At 42.6% G+C, this 20,734-nt stretch overlaps 1 protein-coding gene across 3 annotated transcripts in view; it reads left to right on the top strand.

Annotated features, from left to right (window-relative positions):
• rab27b (RAB27B, member RAS oncogene family) overlaps positions 1 to 18,106 on the top strand; it is a 108,865-nt gene extending 90,759 nt beyond the window's left edge. For all 3 annotated transcript variants that reach the window (XM_045692655.1, XM_045692656.1, XM_045692657.1), the window contains 4 exons: positions 2,533 to 2,618; positions 7,820 to 7,923; positions 14,096 to 14,219; positions 17,211 to 18,106. In XM_045692655.1, coding sequence (XP_045548611.1) covers positions 2,533 to 2,618; positions 7,820 to 7,923; positions 14,096 to 14,219; positions 17,211 to 17,397 — 501 coding nt within the window. In that variant the 3' untranslated portion in view covers positions 17,398 to 18,106. The remainder of the gene's footprint in view (positions 1 to 2,532; positions 2,619 to 7,819; positions 7,924 to 14,095; positions 14,220 to 17,210) is intronic.
• Positions 18,107 to 20,734: the final 2,628 nt, after the last annotated feature.

The following is a 20,734-nucleotide window of genomic DNA, read 5'->3' as shown; positions in this document are numbered from 1 at the left end:
TCATGTCTGTTTCATCTGTTCATGTCTGTTATGTATCTGTTCATGTCTGTTTCATCTGTTCATGTCTGTTTTATCTGTTCATGTCTGTTTCATCTGTTCATGTCTGTTTTATCTGTTCATCTCTGTTATGTATCTGTTCATGTCTGTTATGTATCTGTTCATGTCTGTTTCATCTGTTCATGTCTGTTTCATCTGTTCATGTCTGTTATGTATCTGTTCATGTCTGTTATGTATCTGTTCATGTCTGTTATGTATCTGTTCATGTCTGTTTTATCTGTTCATGTCTGTTTTATCTGTTCATGTCTGTTTTATCTGTTCATGTCTGTTTTATCTGTTCATGTCTGTTTTATCTGTTCATGTCTGTTATGTATCTGTTCATGTCTGTTATGTATCTGTTCATGTCTGTTTTATCTGTTCATGTCTGTTATGTATCTGTTCATGTCTGTTTTATCTGTTCATGTCTGTTTTATCTGTTCATGTCTGTTTTATCTGTTCATGTCTGTTTTATCTGTTCATGTCTGTTATGTATCTGTTCATGTCTGTTTTATCTGTTCATGTCTGTTTTATCTGTTCATGTCTGTTTTATCTGTTCATGTCTGTTTTATCTGTTCATGTCTGTTTTATCTGTTCATGTCTGTTTTATCTGTTCATATCTGTTTCATCTGTTCATGTCTGTTATGTATCTGTTCATGTCTGTTATGTATCTGTTCATGTCTGTTATGTATCTGTTCATGTCTGTTTCATCTGTTCATGTCTGTTTTATCTGTTCATGTCTGTTTTATCTGTTCATGTCTGTTTTATCTGTTCATGTCTGTTATGTATCTGTTCATGTCTGTTTTATCTGTTCATGTCTGTTTTATCTGTTCATGTCTGTTTTATCTGTTCATGTCTGTTTTATCTGTTCATGTCTGTTTTATCTGTTCATGTCTGTTTTATCTGTTCATGTCTGTTTTATCTGTTCATGTCTGTTTTATCTGTTCATGTCTGTTATGTATCTGTTCATGTCTGTTTTATCTGTTCATGTCTGTTTTATCTGTTCATGTCTGTTTTATCTGTTCATGTCTGTTTCATCTGTTCATGTTGGTTTTGTTACAGTATTTTCTTTGGATTCTGCAGCAAAAGAATTTCCTTCCCAGGATTTTACTGTTTTCTTATACTAAAGTCTGTTGAACCTTTGTTGATAACAGTACTAGTGGGATGTCCAAACACAGTTTGTTTCCTTTCTGTTTACAAAGCTAGGTGCCTGAGTAGCTTAGCACTGTAAATTTAGTGGCTTAGCTAACGTAGATCTGTAAATTTAGTGGCTTAGCTAACATAGATCTGTAGATTTAGTGGCTTAGCTAACATAGATCTGTAGATTTAGTGACTTAGCTAACGTAGATCAGTAAATTTAGTGACTTAGCTAACATAGATCTGTAGATTTAGTGACTTAGCTAACGTAAATCTGTAGATTTAGTAACTTAGCTAACATATATCTGTAGATTTAGTGACTTAGCTAACGTAGATCTGTAGATTTAGTGACTTAGCTAACGTAGATCTGTAGATTTAGTGACTTAGCTAACGTAGATCTGTAGATTTAGTGACTTAGCTAACGTAGATCTGTAGATTTAGTGACTTAGCTAACGTAGATCTGTGTGTGTTTCTCACCCTGTATGTGTCGGTGTGTGTTTCTCACCCTGTGTGTGTCGGTGTGTTTCTCACCCTGTATGTGTCGGTGTGTGTTTCTCACCCTGTATGTGTCGGGTGTGTTTCTCACCCTGTATGTGTCGGTGTGTGTTTCTCACCCTGTATGTGTCGGGTGTGTTTCTCACCCTGTGTGTGTCGGTGTGTTTCTCACCCTGTGTGTGTCGGTGTGTTTCTCACCCTGTGTGTGTCGGGTGTGTTTCTCACCCTGTGTGTGTCGGTGTGTTTCTCACCCTGTGTGTGTCGGTGTGTTTCTCACCCTGTGTGTGTCGGGTGTGTTTCTCACCCTGTATGTGTCGGGTGTGTTTCTCACCCTGTATGTGTCGGTGTGTTTCTCACCCTGTATGTGTCGGTGTGTGTTTCTCACCCTGTATGTGTCGGGTGTGTTTCTCACCCTGTATGTGTCGGGTGTGTTTCTCACCCTGTATGTGTCGGTGTGTGTTTCTCACCCTGTGTGTGTCGGTGTGTTTCTCACCCTGTATGTGTCGGTGTGTTTCTCACCCTGTATGTGTCGGGTGTGTTTCTCACCCTGTATGTGTCGGTGTGTGTTTCTCACCCTGTATGTGTCGGTGTGTGTTTCTCACCCTGTGTGTGTCGGTGTGTTTCTCACCCTGTGTGTGTCGGTGTGTTTCTCACCCTGTGTGTGTCGGGTGTGTTTCTCACCCTGTATGTGTCGGTGTGTGTTTCTCACCCTGTGTGTGTCGGTGTGTTTCTCACCCTGTGTGTGTCGGTGTGTTTCTCACCCTGTGTGTGTCGGGTGTGTTTCTCACCCTGTATGTGTCGGGTGTGTTTCTCACCCTGTATGTGTCGGTGTGTTTCTCACCCTGTATGTGTCCATGTGTGTTTCAGGTGTACACAGCGTCGGGCCCCAATGGAACCACAGGGAAGACCTTTAAAGTTCACCTCCAGCTTTGGGATACAGCTGGACAGGAGAGGTACTGGAACTGCATTCTAATGCATTACATGTACCGTAATTTCCGGACTATTAAGCGCACCTGAATATAAGCCGCACCCACTGATTTTTTTTAAAAGTATTATTTTGAACATAAATAAGCCGCACATGTCTATAAGCCGCAGGTGCCTACCGGTACATTGAAACAAATTAACTTTACACAGGCTTTAACGAAACACAGCTTGTAACAAAAATAAATAGGCTTTAACGAAACACGGCTTGTAACAAGAAATAGAAAATTAGCAGTAAACAGTAGCCTACCAAGAAAGTAATTGGTCACTATCTTCCTCCTCCTGTGCACTGAAACCACTGAAGTCATCTCCTTCGGTGTCGGAGTTGAATAGCCTCAGAATTGCTTCATCCGATATTGGATCGTTTTCATTGTCGCTCTCGTCACTTTCATCCGGGGGCAAATCCCCCGCTGAGCCCTCTTCAACACGCAGCAGTCCAGCCTTTCGAAACCCGTTGATGATAGTGGATTTTTTTACAATGCTCCACGCTGTCAGGACCCACTGGCAGACTTGACCATAAGTTTCTCTTCGCATGCGGCCCGTTTTAGTGAAGGATTTCTCCCCACTTGTCATCCAAGCCTCCCGCTGAACACGGAGCGCCACCTTAAATGCACGATTTACACCGATGTCGAGTGGCTGCAAATACTTTGTTGTGCCCCCAGGGAATCAGGGTGACAAAATGACTACCGTAATCAGAATGATGGGAAGTTTGAGAGCGCTCGATTTAATCTAAACAGTAAACAAAAAAGTTGTTTGACCTTAACCCGTTCGGCAATTTCATTGGTCTAATGAAAGCTTCATGCCGCCAAAAAACTGAGCACGTCACAGAATGTTTTAAAAAAAATAAAAAATAATTGAAAGCGGGAAAAATCCATATATTAGCCGCGTCATTGTTTAAGCCGCGAGGTTCAAAGCCTGGGAAAAAAGTTGCGGCTTATAGTCCGGAAATTACGGTAGCTCATAAAGTGTTACAAATGTGCCTATAATGCATTATAAAGAGAGGGTAGTCATAGGAATATCTTAACGAGCCTTAACAATGAGGCGTCTTCACAGCATCTTAACGAGCCTTAACAATGAGGCGTCTTCACAGCATCTTAACGAGCCTTAACAATGAGGCGTCTTCACAGCGTCTTAACGAGCCTTAACAATGAGGCGTCTTCACAGCGTCTTAACGAGCCTTAACAATGAGGCGTCTTCACAGCATCTTAACGAGCCTTAACAATGAGGCGTCTTCACAGCGTCTTAACGAGCCTTAACAATGAGGCGTCTTCACAGCATCTTAACGAGCCTTAACAATGAGGCGTCTTCACAGCATCTTAACGAGCCTTAACAATGAGGCGTCTTCACAGCATCTTAACGAGCATTAACAATGAGGCGTCTTCACAGCGTTTTCACAGCATCTGTCTGTGATTGCTAGCGGGTCAGACACCTTCGTACGTTCCGAAAGAGAAACTGACGTGTCTGTTGATCGAAAAAAAAAAGCCTCAATGAGAGACAGACTGTGGCTGTGTCCCGAACCGCACCCTATTCCCTACGTTGACCAGAGCCTGGATTAAACTAATGCACTACATAGGGAACAGATTCAAAGCTTCTTGAGAGTCAACCACTCTACGTTCCCATTCCAGTCTTTTTTTTAAATTTAGTCTAGTCTTTGACATTTTTAGTGGTCTTTAGTGGTATTTTTTTGTCATTTTGAATAATGATTGTCTTGTTACTCTCAAAAATGATTAAAACAACGGGCTATTTTAGTCAACTAAATGTTCTTTCATTTTAGTCATATCACATTTGTATTGGCTTCATTAACCTATAGTCAACATAAATCACTGACTTCCATGTGCACAAACATACATTTTACATAGCCTTGTCCTACCAACAGATTGTTCTGCATAACAATGAACCATCAGCTTGGCCTAGGTTCTCTATATGTTCTCTCTGACTCATGGATAGAACGTTTGGAGCGTAAGGTAACCAGTCCATCCAATATGGATAATAATACAGTCACTACTCAATAGAGAAGTTATTTACCCAGTCAGATATAGAGGAGTTATTTACCCAGTCAGATATAGAGGAGTTATTTACCCAGTCAGATATAGAGGAGTTATTTACCCAGTCAGATATAGAGGAGTTATTTACCCAGTCAGATATAGAGGAGTTATTTACCCAGTCAGATATAGAGGAGTTATTTACCCAGTCAGATATAGATGAGTTATTTACCCAGTCAGATGTTACTACCTTGCTTTAAAAATGGACCAAAATGCAGCGGAGTTAGTATTCATCCTTCAATTGTATTAGAAAGAACACTATACAAAAACAAAAACAAGGAAACTAACAGCCAACAGTCCTGTCAGGTGCAAACACACTAAACAAGAAACAATTACCCACAACCCCAAAGAAAAACACACACTACTATATAGGACTCCCAATCAAAGGCAACTCAACACACCTGCCTTCAATTGGGAGTCCAACCTCAATTAACTAAACACATGACACAAAAACCTCTCTGCCAGGTCCTGACCAAAACCAATACAATTGCTCCCTCTGCTGGTCAGGACGTGACAGATTTGCTTTATCTTGGCCAATTCGCAATTGTAAATGAGAACTTGTTCTCAACTTGCCTACCTGGATTAAATAAAGGTGACGTATAAAATAAATATATTTTGAACGGTAATATTTCAAGCCGTTTTCTCGGAAGAAGAGTGAGACTTGGCTACGTTAGTTACAGAACCTGGCTGTGAAATGCAGTGAGGAAAGTGAGGAGGCTTGAACAAGACTACAAATTCCAAGACAGACAATTTTTCTCTACTCAAGGGAGAGAAAAACACGTAGCTAGACTATTGTTTTACTATTAAAAATTAATGCTGCTATTGTTTTTAATTTCGGATAGCAGCTTGTGTTTCCTAACCAGGCAAAGGGTAGGAAACTAGAAAGGCTGGTGGTGTGACTGGTTAGCTACAAGGAAGCAGGAGAGTGGCCTGCGCGATGTTTATAATCGGAGCCTGAGCGGAGCCTATCGGCCCTTCTAACCACATTCATCGCTTGCTCCCCAGCAGCTCACCAGCTGATGTAGACTGTGTGTGCAGGGTGTGGCGTCCACTGCTGAACACAACAGCGCTGCGCATCTGTGCTGCTAATATTCATTGTGCTTATCACTGAAAAGCTCTCAATCTCTCTCTCCAACAAACAAAAAACTCTTGTCCAGTCCACTTCTAGTCAGATTTTAGTCTAAGATCATTTTATCTTGTCTCGTTTTAGTTAACTGAAATGAAAGTTTTATTTAGTCAGTTAAAGTATCGTCAATTGCCACTGAAAAATAGGTGTTTGATGAATATGTTTGTTGACATGATCAACACTGGCTCAAACTCCTTGAACCTCTTCTCAGAAAACTGATGGTTCTAGGCTCTGGTCTAAAGTAGTGCACTATATATAGGGAATAGTGTTCCATAGGGCTCTGGTCTAATCACTATATAGGGAATAGTGTTCGATAGGGCTCTGGTCTAAAGTAGTGCACTATATAGGGAATAGGGTTCCATAGGGCTCTGGTCTAAAGTAGTGCACTATATAGGGCAGGGCTGCCCAACCCTCTTCCTGGAGATCTACCGTCCTGTAGGTTTACAGTCCAACCCTCTTCCTGGAGATCTACCGTCCTGTAGGTTTACAGTCCAACCCTCTTCCTGGAGATCTACTGTCCTGTAGGTTTACAGTCCAACCCTAATTTAGCATATCTGATTCAGCTAGTTAAGGTCTTGTTGAGCAGCTAATTAGTAGAATCAGGTGTGTTAAATTAGGGTTGGACTGAAAACCCACAGGACGGTAGATCTCCAGGAAGAGGGTTGGACTGAAAACCCACAGGACAGTAGATCTCCAGGAAGAGGGTTGGACTGAAAACCTACAGGACAGTAGATCTCCAGGAAGAGGGTTGAACTGAAAACCTACAGGACAGTAGATCTCCAGGAAGAGGGTTGAACTGAAAACCTACAGGACAGTAGATCTCCAGGAAGAGGGTTGGACTGTAAACCTACAGGACGGTAGATCTCCAGGAAGAAGGTTGGACTGAAAACCTACAGGACAGTAGATCTCCAGGAAGAGGGTTGGACTGAAAACCCACAGGACAGTAGATCTCCAGGAAGAGGGTTGGACTGAAAACCCACAGGACGGTAGATCTCCAGGAAGAGGGTTGGACTGAAAACCCACAGGACAGTAGATCTCCAGGAAGAGGGTTGGACTGAAAACCCACAGGACAGTAGATCTCCAGGAAGAGGGTTGGACTGAAAACCCACAGGACGGTAGATCTCCAGGAAGAGGGTTGGGCAGCCCTGATTTAGGGAATAGGGTTCCATAGGGCTCTGGTCAAAAGTAGTGCACTATATAGGGAATATTTGGAACGCATACAAGAAGTGTTCTGCTATCAGAGACAATAAACACACTGGGAGGCAGCGGTTGATTCAAGGCTGCCAGTCCATTAATCAAGCTTTGACTCATAGTTTGATGACTCATCAGTATGTATTATGTAATGTGTATGTTACACACACACACACACACACACACACACACACACACACACACACACACACACACACACACACACACACACACACACACACACACACACACTTCAACTCATTTAATTTCTGACCGGGCCTTCTCTATGCCAGAATGAGATTCTCTAAATTGAAAGATCATAACGAATTTGTGCCTTGAATCACGTTGCTGGAAGCCCCACTGGCAATCCTGGTCATTTATTAGACGCTAAATTACTGAACTGTCACCATTGACAGAGATATATTCAGTATATGTGACACATGTGGGAATCAAAACCACAACTCTTGATGGTGCCATCAATCAATCAATCTAATGTATTTACAAAGCCCTTCTTACATCAGCTGATGTCACAAAGTGCTGCACAGAAACCCATTGAACTGTCGCCATCACCATTCTCAGACCTTCTCTAAACCAGTCCTCAGCTGATTGGTATCCCACGTTTCCCCAGCCCTAACTAACAAACCTGGTTAAAATAGTGGTATTTTAAACTGGAGACCTGGGGCAAAACTGGAGACCTGGGGCAAAACTGGAGACCTGGGGCAAAACTGGAGACCTGGGGCAAAACTGTGTGACCATCCCGGGTCTAAATTGGAATGCCATTTGTAAAATGCTGTTGTTGTCTCCCCCCCCCCAGGTTCAGGAGTCTGACCACAGCATTCTTCAGAGATGCCATGGGCTTCCTGCTCATGTTTGACCTCACCAGCCAACAGAGCTTTCTGAACGTCCGCAACTGGATGAGTAAGTGGTGGTCTAGGTGCACACACACACACACACACACACACACACACACACACACACACACACACACACACACACACACACACACACACACACACACACACACACACACACACACACACACACACACACACACACACACACACACACACACAGGCTTGAGATAATATATGCCATTTAGCATATAAGCAACTTATATGTGGATACATTTTTCTTATGGGTGGCCACAGCGGAAATCAAACCCATGACCATTGGCGATGCAAGCGCAAGTGCTCTAGCAACTGAGCTACACAAGACCACTTTACAAGACACATCTCTTCTAAACACCAGCATGATTCAAACTGAATTGTACAGAACATGGCCAGGCCAGGGTTGGGGATTCAGTCAATTCATTTATTCAATTGAATAGAAATATGTTTTCCCCCTTACCTTTATTTAACCAGTCAGTTAATAACACATTCTTATTGACAATGATGTCCTGGCATTTGAAAGGAAGACAGTTTAATTAAGGAGGTATTGGAAGAGCAGACAGGTCCTCAGTGGATCAATATCAATCAATACTGTAATCATCCTTAGAGCTAGGCCTGGAGGGAGGGCACAGGAAGTAGGCAAAGGTTAGTAGTAAACTGTTTTCTGGAGAAAGGAAAATGCAGACCTGAGTTAACGAGGCCCAGTCCAGATTTAGCGAGGCCCAGACCTGAGTTAGCGAGGCCCAGACCTGAGTTGGCAATCCCAGTCCAGAGTTAGCGAGGCCCAGTCCAGAGTTAGCGAGGCCCAGACCTGAGTTAGCAAGGTTAGCGAGGCCCAATCCAGAGTTAGCGAGGCCCAGACCTGAGTTAGCGGGCCCAGACCTGAGTTAGCGAGATTAGCGAGGCCCAGTCCAGAGTTAGCGAGGCCCATACTTGAGTAAGCAAGGCCCATTCTTAGGTTAGCGAGGCCCAGTCCAGCATTAGGGAGGCCCAGTCCAGTGGTTCAAAACACTTCAAAAGAAGTGATCCTCACCCTGTATTACTCTGATACAATACTTGTATCAGAGTATTGTATGGCCATCCAATCAGGGTTTAGGCCAGGCCATCCAATCAGGGTTTAGGCCAGGCCATCCAATCAGGGTTTAGGCCTGGGCATCCAATCAGGGTTTAGGCCTGGCCATCCAATCAGGGTTTAGGCCTGGGCATAGCAGTGTCACAGCATCCACATTAGTTGTTAATGATCTTATCAATGCTTTAGATGCTAAAATGAAATGTTCTGCTTTGTTTGTAGACCTGCCAAAAGCTTTTGATGCTGTTGATCATGTTATTTTATAGAATACGTTGTCCTCTATAGGTCTGAGTTCTGACGCCTGTTCATGGTTTCATGATTATCATAGTGACAGAACTCAGGCCGTCGTGATTGTTGGGGTTAAGTCTGAATTTCTTGATGTACATACAGGTGTACCACAGGGGTCCATTTTGGGACCTGTTCTCTTCACTATTAATATAAAACACCATTGGTCAATCTGTTAAAAAATCAGAAACTTCATCTCTATGTGGATGATAGTATTATGTATGCTATAGCCCTGACTGTTGATCTGACTGTTTATCTAACTGTTGATCTGACTGTTGATCTGACTGTTGATCTGACTGTTGATCTGGCTGTTGATCTGGCTGTTGATCTGACTGTTGATCTGGCTGTTGATCTGGCTGTTGTTATGGCTGTTGATCTGACTGTTGATCTGGCTGTTGATCTGACTGTTGATCTGGCTGTTGATCTGACTGTTGATCTAACTGTTGATCTGGCTGTTGATCTGATTGTTGATCTAACTGTTGATCTGGCTGTTGATCTGGCTGTTGATCTGACTGTTGATCTGACTGTTGATCTGACTGTTGATCTGGGTGTTGATCTAACTGTTGATCTGGCTGTTGATCTGGCTTTTGATCTGACTGTTGATCTGGCTGTTGATCTAACTGTTGATCTGGCTGTTGATCTGACTGGTGACTGGCTGTTGATCTGACTGTTGATCTAACTGTTGATCTAACTGTTGATCTGACTGTTGATCTGACTGTTGATCTGACTGTTGATCTGGCTGTTGATCTAACTGTGTCAAAACTACAGTCAGATTTTATAGCTATGCAGGAATCCCTTGCTGATATAAAACAACTTGAGCTTAAAAACGAAATACATGTTGGTTTAAAACTCTCTAATGTTTCAGATGGACTACATGTTCCCTCATTAGAATGTTTCAGATGGTCTACATGTTCACTCATTAGAATGTTTCAGATGGACTACATGTTCACTCATTAGAATGTTTCAGATGGACTACATGTTCCCTCATTAGAATGTTTCAGATGGACTACATGTTCCCTCATTAGAATGTTTCAGATGGACTACATGTTCCCTCATTAGAATGTTTCAGATGGACTACATGTTCCCTCATTAGAATGTTTCAGATGGACTACATGTTCCCTCATTAGAATGTTTCAGATGGACTACATGTTCCCTCATTAGAATGTTTCAGATGGACTACATGTTCCCTCATTAGAATGTTTCAGATGGACTACATGTTCCCTCATTAGAATGTTTCAGATGGACTACATGTTCCCTCATTAGAATGTTTCAGATGGTCTACATGTTCACTCATTAGAATGTTTCAGATGGACTACATGTTCCCTCATTACAATGTTTCAGATGGACTACATGTTCCCTCATTAGAATGATTCAGATGGACTACATGTTCCCTCATTAGAATGTTTCAGATGGACTACATGTTCACTCATTAGAATGTTTCAGATGGACTACATGTTCCCTCATTAGAATGTTTCAGATGGACTACATGTTCCCTCATTAGAATGTTTCAGATGGACTACATGTTCCCTCATTAGAATGTTTCAGATGGACTACATGTTCACTCATTAGACTACATGTTCCCTCATTAGAATGTTTCAGATGGACTACATGTTCCCTCATTAGAATGTTTCAGATGGACTACATGTTCACTCATTAGACTACATGTTCCCTCATTAGAATGTTTCAGATGGACTACATGTTCCCTCATTAGAATGTTTCAGATGGACTACATGTTCACTCATTAGACTACATGTTCCCTCATTACAATGTTTCAGATGGACTACATGTTCATTCATTAGAATGTTTCAGATGGACTACATGTTCCCTCATTAGAATGTTTCAGATGGACTACATGTTCCCTCATTAGAATGATTCAGATGGACTACATGTTCCCTCATTAGAATGTTTCAGATGGACTACATGTTCCCTCATTAGAATGTTTCAGATGGACTACATGTTCACTCATTAGAATGTTTCAGATGGACTACATGTTCCCTCATTAGAATGTTTCAGATGGACTACATGTTCACTCATTAGAATGTTTCAGATGGACTACATGTTCCCTCATTAGAATGTTTCAGATGGACTACATGTTCCCTCATTAGAATGTTTCAGATGGACTACATGTTCCCTCATTAGAATGTTTCAGATGGACTACATGTTCACTCATTAGAATGTTTCAGATGGACTACATGTTCCCTCATTAGAATGTTTCAGATGGACTACATGTTCACTCATTAGAATGTTTCAGATGGACTACATGTTCACTCATTAGAATGTTTCAGATGGACTACATGTTCCCTCATTAGAATGTTTCAGATGGACTACATGTTCCCTCATTAGAATGTTTCAGATGGACTACATGTTCCCTCATTAGAATGTTTCAGATGGACTACATGTTCCCTCATTAGAATGTTTCAGATGGACTACATGTTCACTCATTAGAATGTTTCAGATGGACTACATGTTCCCTCATTAGGTGTTTCAGATGGACTACATGTTCCCTGATTAGAATGATTCAGATGGACTACATGTTCCCTCATTAGATGTGTCAGATGGACTACATGTTCCCTCATTAGAATGTTTCAGATGGACTACATGTTCCCTCATTAGAATGTTTCAGATGGACTACATGTTCCCTCATTAGATGTTTCAGATGGACTACATGTTCCCTCATTAGAATGTTTCAGATGGACTACATGTTCCCTCATTAGAATGTTTCAGATGGACTACATGTTCCCTCATTAGAATGTTTCAGATGGACTACATGTTCCCTCATTAGAATGTTTCAGATGGACTACATGTTCACTCATTAGAATGTTTCAGATGGACTACATGTTCCCTCATTAGAATGTTTCAGATGGACTACATGTTCACTCATTAGAATGTTTCAGATGGACTACATGTTCCCTCATTAGAATGTTTCAGATGGACTACATGTTCACTCATTAGAATGTTTCAGATGGACTACATGTTCCCTCATTAGAATGTTTCAGATGGACTACATGTTCACTCATTAGAATGTTTCAGATGGACTACATGTTCCCTCATTAGAATGTTTCAGATGGACTACATGTTCCCTCATTAGAATGTTTCAGATGGACTACATGTTCACTCATTAGAATGTTTCAGATGGACTACATGTTCCCTCATTAGAATGTTTCAGATGGACTACATGTTCACTCATTAGAATGTTTCAGATGGACTACATGTTCACTCATTAGAATGTTTCAGATGGACAACATGTTCACTCATTAGAATGTTTCAGATGGACTACATGTTCCCTCATTAGAATGTTTCAGATGGACTACATGTTCCCTCATTAGAATGTTTCAGATGGACTACATGTTCACTCATTAGAATGTTTCAGATGGACTACATGTTCCATCATTAGATGGTTCTCCAATCGAACGTGTTCCTGCGTATAAATACTGAGGCATTTGGATTGATGTGGATTTAACGTTTAAAAAACACGTAGATGAGCTGGTTGAGAAGATTTGAAGTTGTCTTTTCTCTAGAGAAACAGATGGTGCCTTTCTCTAAGCAGTAGGAAGCAGATTATTCAGTCAACTTTTTTTATCTGTTGTTGATTATGGTGATATTATTTATCAAAGTGCAGCTGCTACTACTCTTAAACCTTTGGATGCCATCTCCCATAGTGCCCTTCATTTTGTTACAGGCAATATGTTTGATATTCATCACTGTGTCTTGTGTCAAAAGGTCGACTGGATGCTAAAAGATCTCTCAATTACTCCCTATTTGTTTACAAGGCGCTACTTCATAAACTTCCTTCTTATCTAACTTTGCTGTTGAAGTAAAGACACCTGAGTTGCCTAACCCGCTCACAGGATTGGTTAACTCTTGATGTTCCTAAGCCGTTCACAGGATTGGTTAACTGTTGATGTTCCTAACCCGCTCACAGGATTGGTTAACTCTTGATGTTCCTAACCTGTTCACAGGATTGGTTAACTGTTGATGTTCCTAACCCGTTCACAGGATTGGTTAACTGTTGATGTTCCTAACCCGCTCACAGGATTGGTTAACTCTTGATGTTCCTAACCCGCTCACAGGATTGGTTAACTGTTGATGTTCCTAACCCGTTCACAGGATTGGTTAACTCTTGATGTTCCTAACCCGCTCACAGGATTGGTTAACTGTTGATGTTCCTAACCCGTTCACAGGATTGGTTAACTGTTGATGTTCCTAACCCGTTCACAGGATTGGTTAACTCTTGATGTTCCTAACCCGTTCACAGGATTGGTTAACTGTTGATGTTCCTAACCCGTTCACAGGATTGGTTAACTCTTTGAGGTTCCTAGGGTTTCCACCTAGCCAGGTAAATCTGCTTTTAGTTTTAATGCACCGTATTGCTGGAACAAAATTCTAAATTAATGTCATCTTGATGTTCTGGTGCTGTTCAGTTCTGAGGGTTTAGTGATGTTTTATTTGTGCTTCCCATGAGTGTGTTTTTATATTCTAATATGTGTGTATATACAGTGTATATTGTGTTTAATGTGTATTTCATATTGTATTATACAGGGCGCATTTGTAAAAGAGACCTTGGTATGTCAGTATGTCTTCCCGTCAAATAAAGGTTACATAATTCATCCTGGCTTTAGATTTAGGGAGGGCACAGGATGTAGAAAAGGTAACTAGTAAACTATAGAATGAGTATGAGGGCCCACAGCGCTTCACATGCTTCACATGTCCCAAAGAGATGGAAACCAAAGTTAACCAAATGCTAACTGTTCCATGTTGTCCTCAGGCCAACTGCAGGCCAATGCTAACTGTTCCATGTTGTCCTCAGGCCAGCTGCAGGCCAATGCTAACTGTTCCATGTTGTCCTCAGGCCAGCTGCAGGCCAATGCGTACTGTGAGAACCCAGACATGGTGTTGGTGGGTAACAAGGCAGACCTGGCGGAACAGAGAGAGGTGCAGGAGGAACAGGCGAAGGAACTAGCCGACAAGTACGGGTGAGTAGGAGAGAGCCGTCATCTACACAGACAGTGAGCTCCAAAAGTAGAGGGACAGTGACACGTGTTTAGTTATTTTGGCTCTGTACTCCAGCACTTTCGATTTGAAATGATACAATGACTATGAGGTTAAAGTGCAGACTGTCAGCTTTCATTTGATGGTATTTTCATCCATTTTGGGTGAACCGTTTAATAATTACAGCACTTTTTGTACAGTGGAGGTTAGCATTTTATATCATACCCCCAAGACATGCTAACCTCTCACCATTACAATAACAGGGGAGGTTAGCATTTTATATCATACCCCCAAGACATGCTAACCTCTCACCATTACAATAACAGGAGAGGTTAGCATTTTATATCATACCCCCAAGACATGCTAACCTCTCACCATTACAATAACAGGGGAGGTTAGCATTTTATATCATACCCCCAAGACATGCTAACCTCTCACCTCTCGCTGAATACAACAGGTGTAGACCTTACAGTGAAATGCTTACTTACATGCTCTAACCAATAGTGCAAAAAAGGTATTAGGTGAACAATAGGTAAGAAATAAAACAACAGTAAAAAGACAGGCTATATACAGTAGCGAGGCTACAAAAGTAGCGAGGCTATATACAGACACCGGTTAGTCAGGCTGATTGAGGTAGTATGTACATGTAGATATGGTTAAAGTGACTATGCATATAAGACAAACAGAGTAGCAGCAGCGTAAAGAGAGGGGTTGGGGGGGCACACAATGCAAATAGTCCAGGTAGCCATTTGATTACCTGTTCAGGAGTCTTATGGCTTGGGGGTAAAAACTGTTGAGAAGCCTTTTTGTCCTAGACTTGGCACTCCGGTACCGCTTGCCATGTGGTAGTAGAGAGAACAGTCTATGACTGGGGTGGCTGGGGTCTTTGACAATTTTTAGGGCCTTCCTCTGGCACCGCCTGGTGTAGAGGTCCTGGATGGCAGGCAGCTTAACCCCAGTGATGTACTGGTCCGTACGCACTACCCTCTGTAGTGCCTTGTGGTCGGAGGCCGAGCAATTGCCGTTCCAGGCAGTGATGCAACCAGTCAGGATGCTCTCGATGTTGCAGCTGTAGAACCTTTTGAGGATCTAGGGAATAGGGTGCCATAGGGCTCTGGTCTAAAGTAGTGCACTATATATAGGGAATAGGGTTCCATAGGGCTCTGGTCTAAAGTAGTGCGCTATATAGGGAATAGAGTGCCATAGGGCTCTGGTCTAAAGTAGTGCACTATATAGGGAATAGGGTTCCATAGGGCTCTGGTCTAAAGTAGTGCACTATATATAGGGAATAGGGTGCCATAGGGCTCTGGTCTAAAGTAGTGCACTATATATAGGGAATAGGGTTCCATAGGGCTCTGGTCTAAAGTAGTGCACTATATAGGGAATAGAGTGCCATAGGGCTCTGGTCTAAAGTAGTGAACTATATAGGGAATAGGGTGCCATAGGGCTCTGGTCTAAAGTAGTGCACTATATAGGGAATAGGGTGCCATAGGGCTCTGGTCTAAGGTAGTGTACTATATAGGGAATAGGGTTCCATAGGGCTCTGGTCTAAAGTAGTGCACTATATAGGGAATATTGTTCCATAGGGCTCTGGTCTAAAGTAGTGCACTATATAGGGAATAGGGTTCCATAGGGCTCTGGTCCAAAGTAGTGCACTATATAGGGAATAGGGTTCTATATGGCTCTGGTCTAAAGTAGTGAACTATATAGGGAATAGGGTTCCATAGGGCTCTGGTCTAAAGTAGTGCACTATATAGGGAATATTGTTCCATAGGGCTCTGGTCTAAAGTAGTGTACTATATAGGGAATAGGGTTCCATAGGGCTCTGGTCTAAAGTAGTGTACTATCTAGGGAATAGGGTGCCATTTGGGCCACAGGCGATGCCGCCTCTGTCATGTCTGAGTGCTGGGCTTGTCATTCAGAGCTGTACTAGCAGAGAGTTTGTCGTTCATTAACATACAGTAATACCTGGTGTTTCTCTTCTCAAGACATAACCAGAGTCATGTGGTTGTTATTACAACAGTCTCGATCAGTATCTATCATGTTCAGTCCCTTACACCCTAATGTGCTTGACATGGTCCCTCGATTTAACTTTCAGATATAAGATACGACTAGTAGAATGCTCTGATGTGGGTGTTGGAGTGGTCCTGTCTGATGTGGGTATTGGTGTGGTCCTGTCTGATGTGGGTGTTGGTGTGGTCCTGTCTGATGTGGGTGTTGGAGTGGTCCTGTCTGATGTGGGTGTTGGTGGGGTCCTGTCTGATGTGGGTATTGGTGTGGTCCTGTCTGATGTGGGTGTTGGTGTGGTCCTGTCTGATGTGGGTGTTGGAGTGGTCCTGTCTGATGTGGGTGTTGGAGTGGTCCTGTCTGATGTGGGTGTTGGTGGGGTCCTGTCTGATGTTGGAGTGTTCCAGTCTGATGTGGGTGTTGGTGTGGTCCTGTCTGATGTGGGTGTGGTCCTGTCTGATGTGGGTGTTGGTGTGGTCCTGTCTGATGTGGGTGTTGGTGTGGTCCTGTCTGATGTGGGTGTTGGCGTGGTCCTGTCTGATGTGGGTGTTGGAGTGGTCCTGTCTGATGTGGGTGTTGGTGTGGTCCTGTCTGATGTGGGTGTGGTCCTGTCTGATGTGGGTGTTGGTGTGGTCCTGTCTGATGTGGGTGTTGGTGTGGTCCTGTCTGATGTGGGTGTTGGCGTGGTCCTGTCTGATGTGGGTGTTGGAGTGGTCCTGTCTGATGTGGGTGTTGGTGTGGTCCTGTCTGATGTGTGTGTTGGTGGGGTCCTGTCTGATGTGGGTGTTGGTGTGGTCCTGTCTGATGTGGGTGTTGGTGGGGTCCTGTCTGATGTGGGTGTTGGTGTGGTCCTGTCTGATGTGGGTTTTGGTGTGGTCCTGTCTGGTGTGGTCCTGTCTGATGTGGGTTTTGGTGTGGTCCTGTCTGGTGGGGTCCTGTCTGATGTGGGTTCTGTATGTCCCCTGTAGGATCCCGTACTTTGAGACGTCGGCAGCGACGGGGTCTGAGGTGGACAAGGCCGTCATCACTCTACTAGACCTGGTCATGAAGAGGATGGAGCAGTGTGTCGACAAGCCCACCGCCGAGCCCGCTAACGGGGGAGGGGCCACCAAGCTGGAGGACGCCGCGCCTGACCAGAAGAAGTGTGCATGTTAGACTTGGCCCCTCCCACGTCCCCTTTCTACCCTACTCTGATTGGTGCTCTAGCACCCCCTCTGGTGGCTAGACACAGAAGTGCAGCAGCATTATGATAGCATGATGTGTGAGGGGGCAGCTCAATCAGCCACGCTGCGATGAAGCTGTAGTTCTGGCCTTGCATGGCCTGTGTGTACTGTGCTGGGTCTGACTATATGTCTCTCCTCTCCTGTCCTGTGTTATGTCTCAAATGTCACCCTGTTCCTTATTACAGGGCTCCCGAGTGGCGCAGCGGTCTAAGGCACCGCATCTCAGCACTAGAGGCGTCATTACAGACGCCCTGGTTCGATTCCGGACTGTGTCACAACCGGCCGTGATTGGGAGTCCTCATAGGGCGGCGCACAATTGGCCAAGCGTCGTCCGGGTTAGGGTTTGGAAAAGAATAATTTGTTCTTAACTGACTTGCCTTGTTAAATGTTAACTAAAAGGTGAAATAAAAGGTTAAATAAACATAGTGCATTACTAGTCAGAAGTAGTGCACTATATGAATAGGGTGCCATTTGGGACGAGAGTCTGGCCTACCAGAGGCCTATGCTTTATAGGACTTTATATCCCAGTGTTGTTTACAAGTGTATGTCCAATCTAATCTACTGCCTTGGCTGTTAAGGCCCTATCCATATTACAGTACCAATATTACAGTATATTAATAAAAAATGTGACCAGTTATTTATATATGATTTATATTTCGTTTTTTTTTGTGTATTTAAATATAAGTTCTTTTTTTTATGTATTTTTTGTTTTAGAATAAATTTTGGTTCCACACATTTAATTTGAATCCCCAAATAACAGTAGACAATAACAGTGTCAAGCTAAATGTGCATAAAAGACAGTAACAACTTTATCATATTGTAATATCACTCAGTCAGGAAAATATATTGCCAAAGCAGAAAATCTAATCTCTTGATAACGGCTGTTGGGCTGTTTGTCTGTGTGCCAAAATCACCTTCACATTTCCTGGAGTCCAGGGCAGGATTGTCTGTCTGTCTGTCTGTCTGTCTGTCTGTCTGTCTGTCTGTCTGTCTGTCTGTCTGTCTGTCTGTCTGTCTGTCTGTCTGTCTGTCTGTCTGTCTGTCTGTCTGTCTGTCTGTCTGTCTGTGGTTGTTACCAAGGGCCTTTGACATTCTTACCTACTAATCTCATGTGACAGACTTTAACAATAAATCTAGCTAGTTAGCTAGTGCACTCGAGATGTAGTTCTGTGTTCCCGTTTCTACAGCCGTAGCATGTCCCATCTAGCAGCTTTACAGGAAGTAACCCCGTTCCTCACTCCTCACGATAACACACCGTTTCTACAGTCGTAGCATGCCCCATCTAGCAGCTTTACAGGAAGTAACCCCGTTCCTCACTCCTCACGATAACACACCGTTTCTACAGTCGTAGCATGTCCCATCTAGCAGCTTTACAGGAAGTAACCCCGTTCCTCACTCCTCACGATAACACACCGTTTCTACAGTCGTAGCATGTCCCATCTAGCAGCTTTACAGGAAGTAACCCCACTCCTCACTCCTCACGATAACACACCGTTTCTACAGTCGTAGCATGTCCCATCTAGCAGCTTTACAGGAAGTAACCCCGTTCCTCACTCCTCACGATAACACACCGTTTCTACAGTCGTAGCATGTCCCATCTAGCAGCTTTACAGGAAGTAACCCCACTCCTCACGATAACACACCGTTTCTACAGTCGTAGCATGTCCCATCTAGCAGCTTTACAGGAAGTAACCCCGTTCCTCACTCCTCACGATAACACACCGTTTCTACAGTCGTAGCATGCCCCATCTAGCAGCTTTACAGGAAGTAACCCCACTCCTCACTCCTCATGCCTAGTGATAACACCGTTTCTAATCCAACTTTTCTATTACAAAATAATAATATGATCGTATATATATATATATATATATATATATATATATATATATAGTGACCAGGACAGACGGGCAATCAGTGTTAACTATTATTGTGTTTAAGACAAGACAAAGTCCACAGTGTAGTGACTGTTCTGTATATACCTGATTTAATTATCCCAATAGTACTATAGGTCAGGTTTGGTTTTAAAAACATAAAGTAATGTGGTGTAGTCTATTGGTGGTTCTCTAACTAGGTGAGTGAAATGGTATTCTTTACTGACGGCAACGGAGTTTGGCTGAGATTTGAGATTCATCAGGTTATCAGTGGATAATTCTTATCAGACACGGACAAAAATATTGACACCCTTGCACTTTTTTTCTTAAATAATGATCTATTTCTTGTAAAATAAGGTTTAAATCAAAGAAGAATTAAAAAAAAAAAAAACATATTGTTATTATAATTTCAACTTTGCAGAACCAATTTTATTTTTTTACTAGTTTTATTTATAGAAAATAAAGAAAAATGGCATAGAGAAAATTATTGGCACCCCTCGGAGCTAGTACTTGGTTGAGTCGCCTGTGGCCAAGATAACTGCCAACAAATGCCTCTTGCAGCCGTCAATGAGCTTTCTGCACCTTTCTACTGGCAATTCGGCCCATACTTTAGCAGCAAACTGCTCTAATTCTTCAATGTTTTGATGTTTCGCCCTCCATCAGCTGCTATTTTTGATATGTTTTATCTCGCCATAGGTTATGGATGTGATTCAGATCTAGACTCTTCGCTAGCCACTCCACAACAGTCCAGCATTTCTTCTTGAACCATTCCAAGGTCATTTTGATGTGTAATGTTTTCTTTGAATACTTCATTCGATCGTTGGTAAACATAGAAATATCCATCTGTTGAAGGAGACACAATAATGTCTGAAAAACCCAATAACTTCTCAAAAACCCACCTAAACAACCCTAAATCCTGGGTGGGGGGGGGGGGAATGTTCTGGAGAAATGAAATAAAATTAGAGCTCTTTGACAATACAGATAATTTCTGTGTTTTACTGAATTAAACATTCAATTAAAAGAACAGCTTCCCTACAAGCAAAGAGGTTTCATAATGCTGTGGGGTTGTTTTGATGCCTTCCGGTACCGGAGAGCCTTGAACGTGTGCAAGGGATAAAATCAGCAGATTATCAGGTGTTTTGAAGTCCAATGTTCAAACCAGCGTGCCAAAAACTGGGTCTCCGTTGAAGTTTACGGGTCTTGCCGGTAGAAAAGGTGCAGTAATCAATCAATCAAATGTATTTATAAAGCCCTTTTCTACATCAGCTGATGTCACAAAGTGCTGTACAGAAACCCAGCCTAAAACCCCAAACAGCAAGCAATGCAGGTGTAGAAGCACGGTGGCTAGGAAAAACTCCCTAGAAAGGCCAGAACCTAGGAAGAAACCTAGAGAGGAAC

This window comes from Salmo salar, chromosome ssa13, assembly GCF_905237065.1.
Source record: "Salmo salar chromosome ssa13, Ssal_v3.1, whole genome shotgun sequence".
In the NCBI taxonomy this organism is placed as follows: domain Eukaryota; kingdom Metazoa; phylum Chordata; class Actinopteri; order Salmoniformes; family Salmonidae; genus Salmo; species Salmo salar.
Note: the sequence above shows the minus strand (reverse complement) of the source record. Positions and strands in the feature narration are given on the sequence as shown.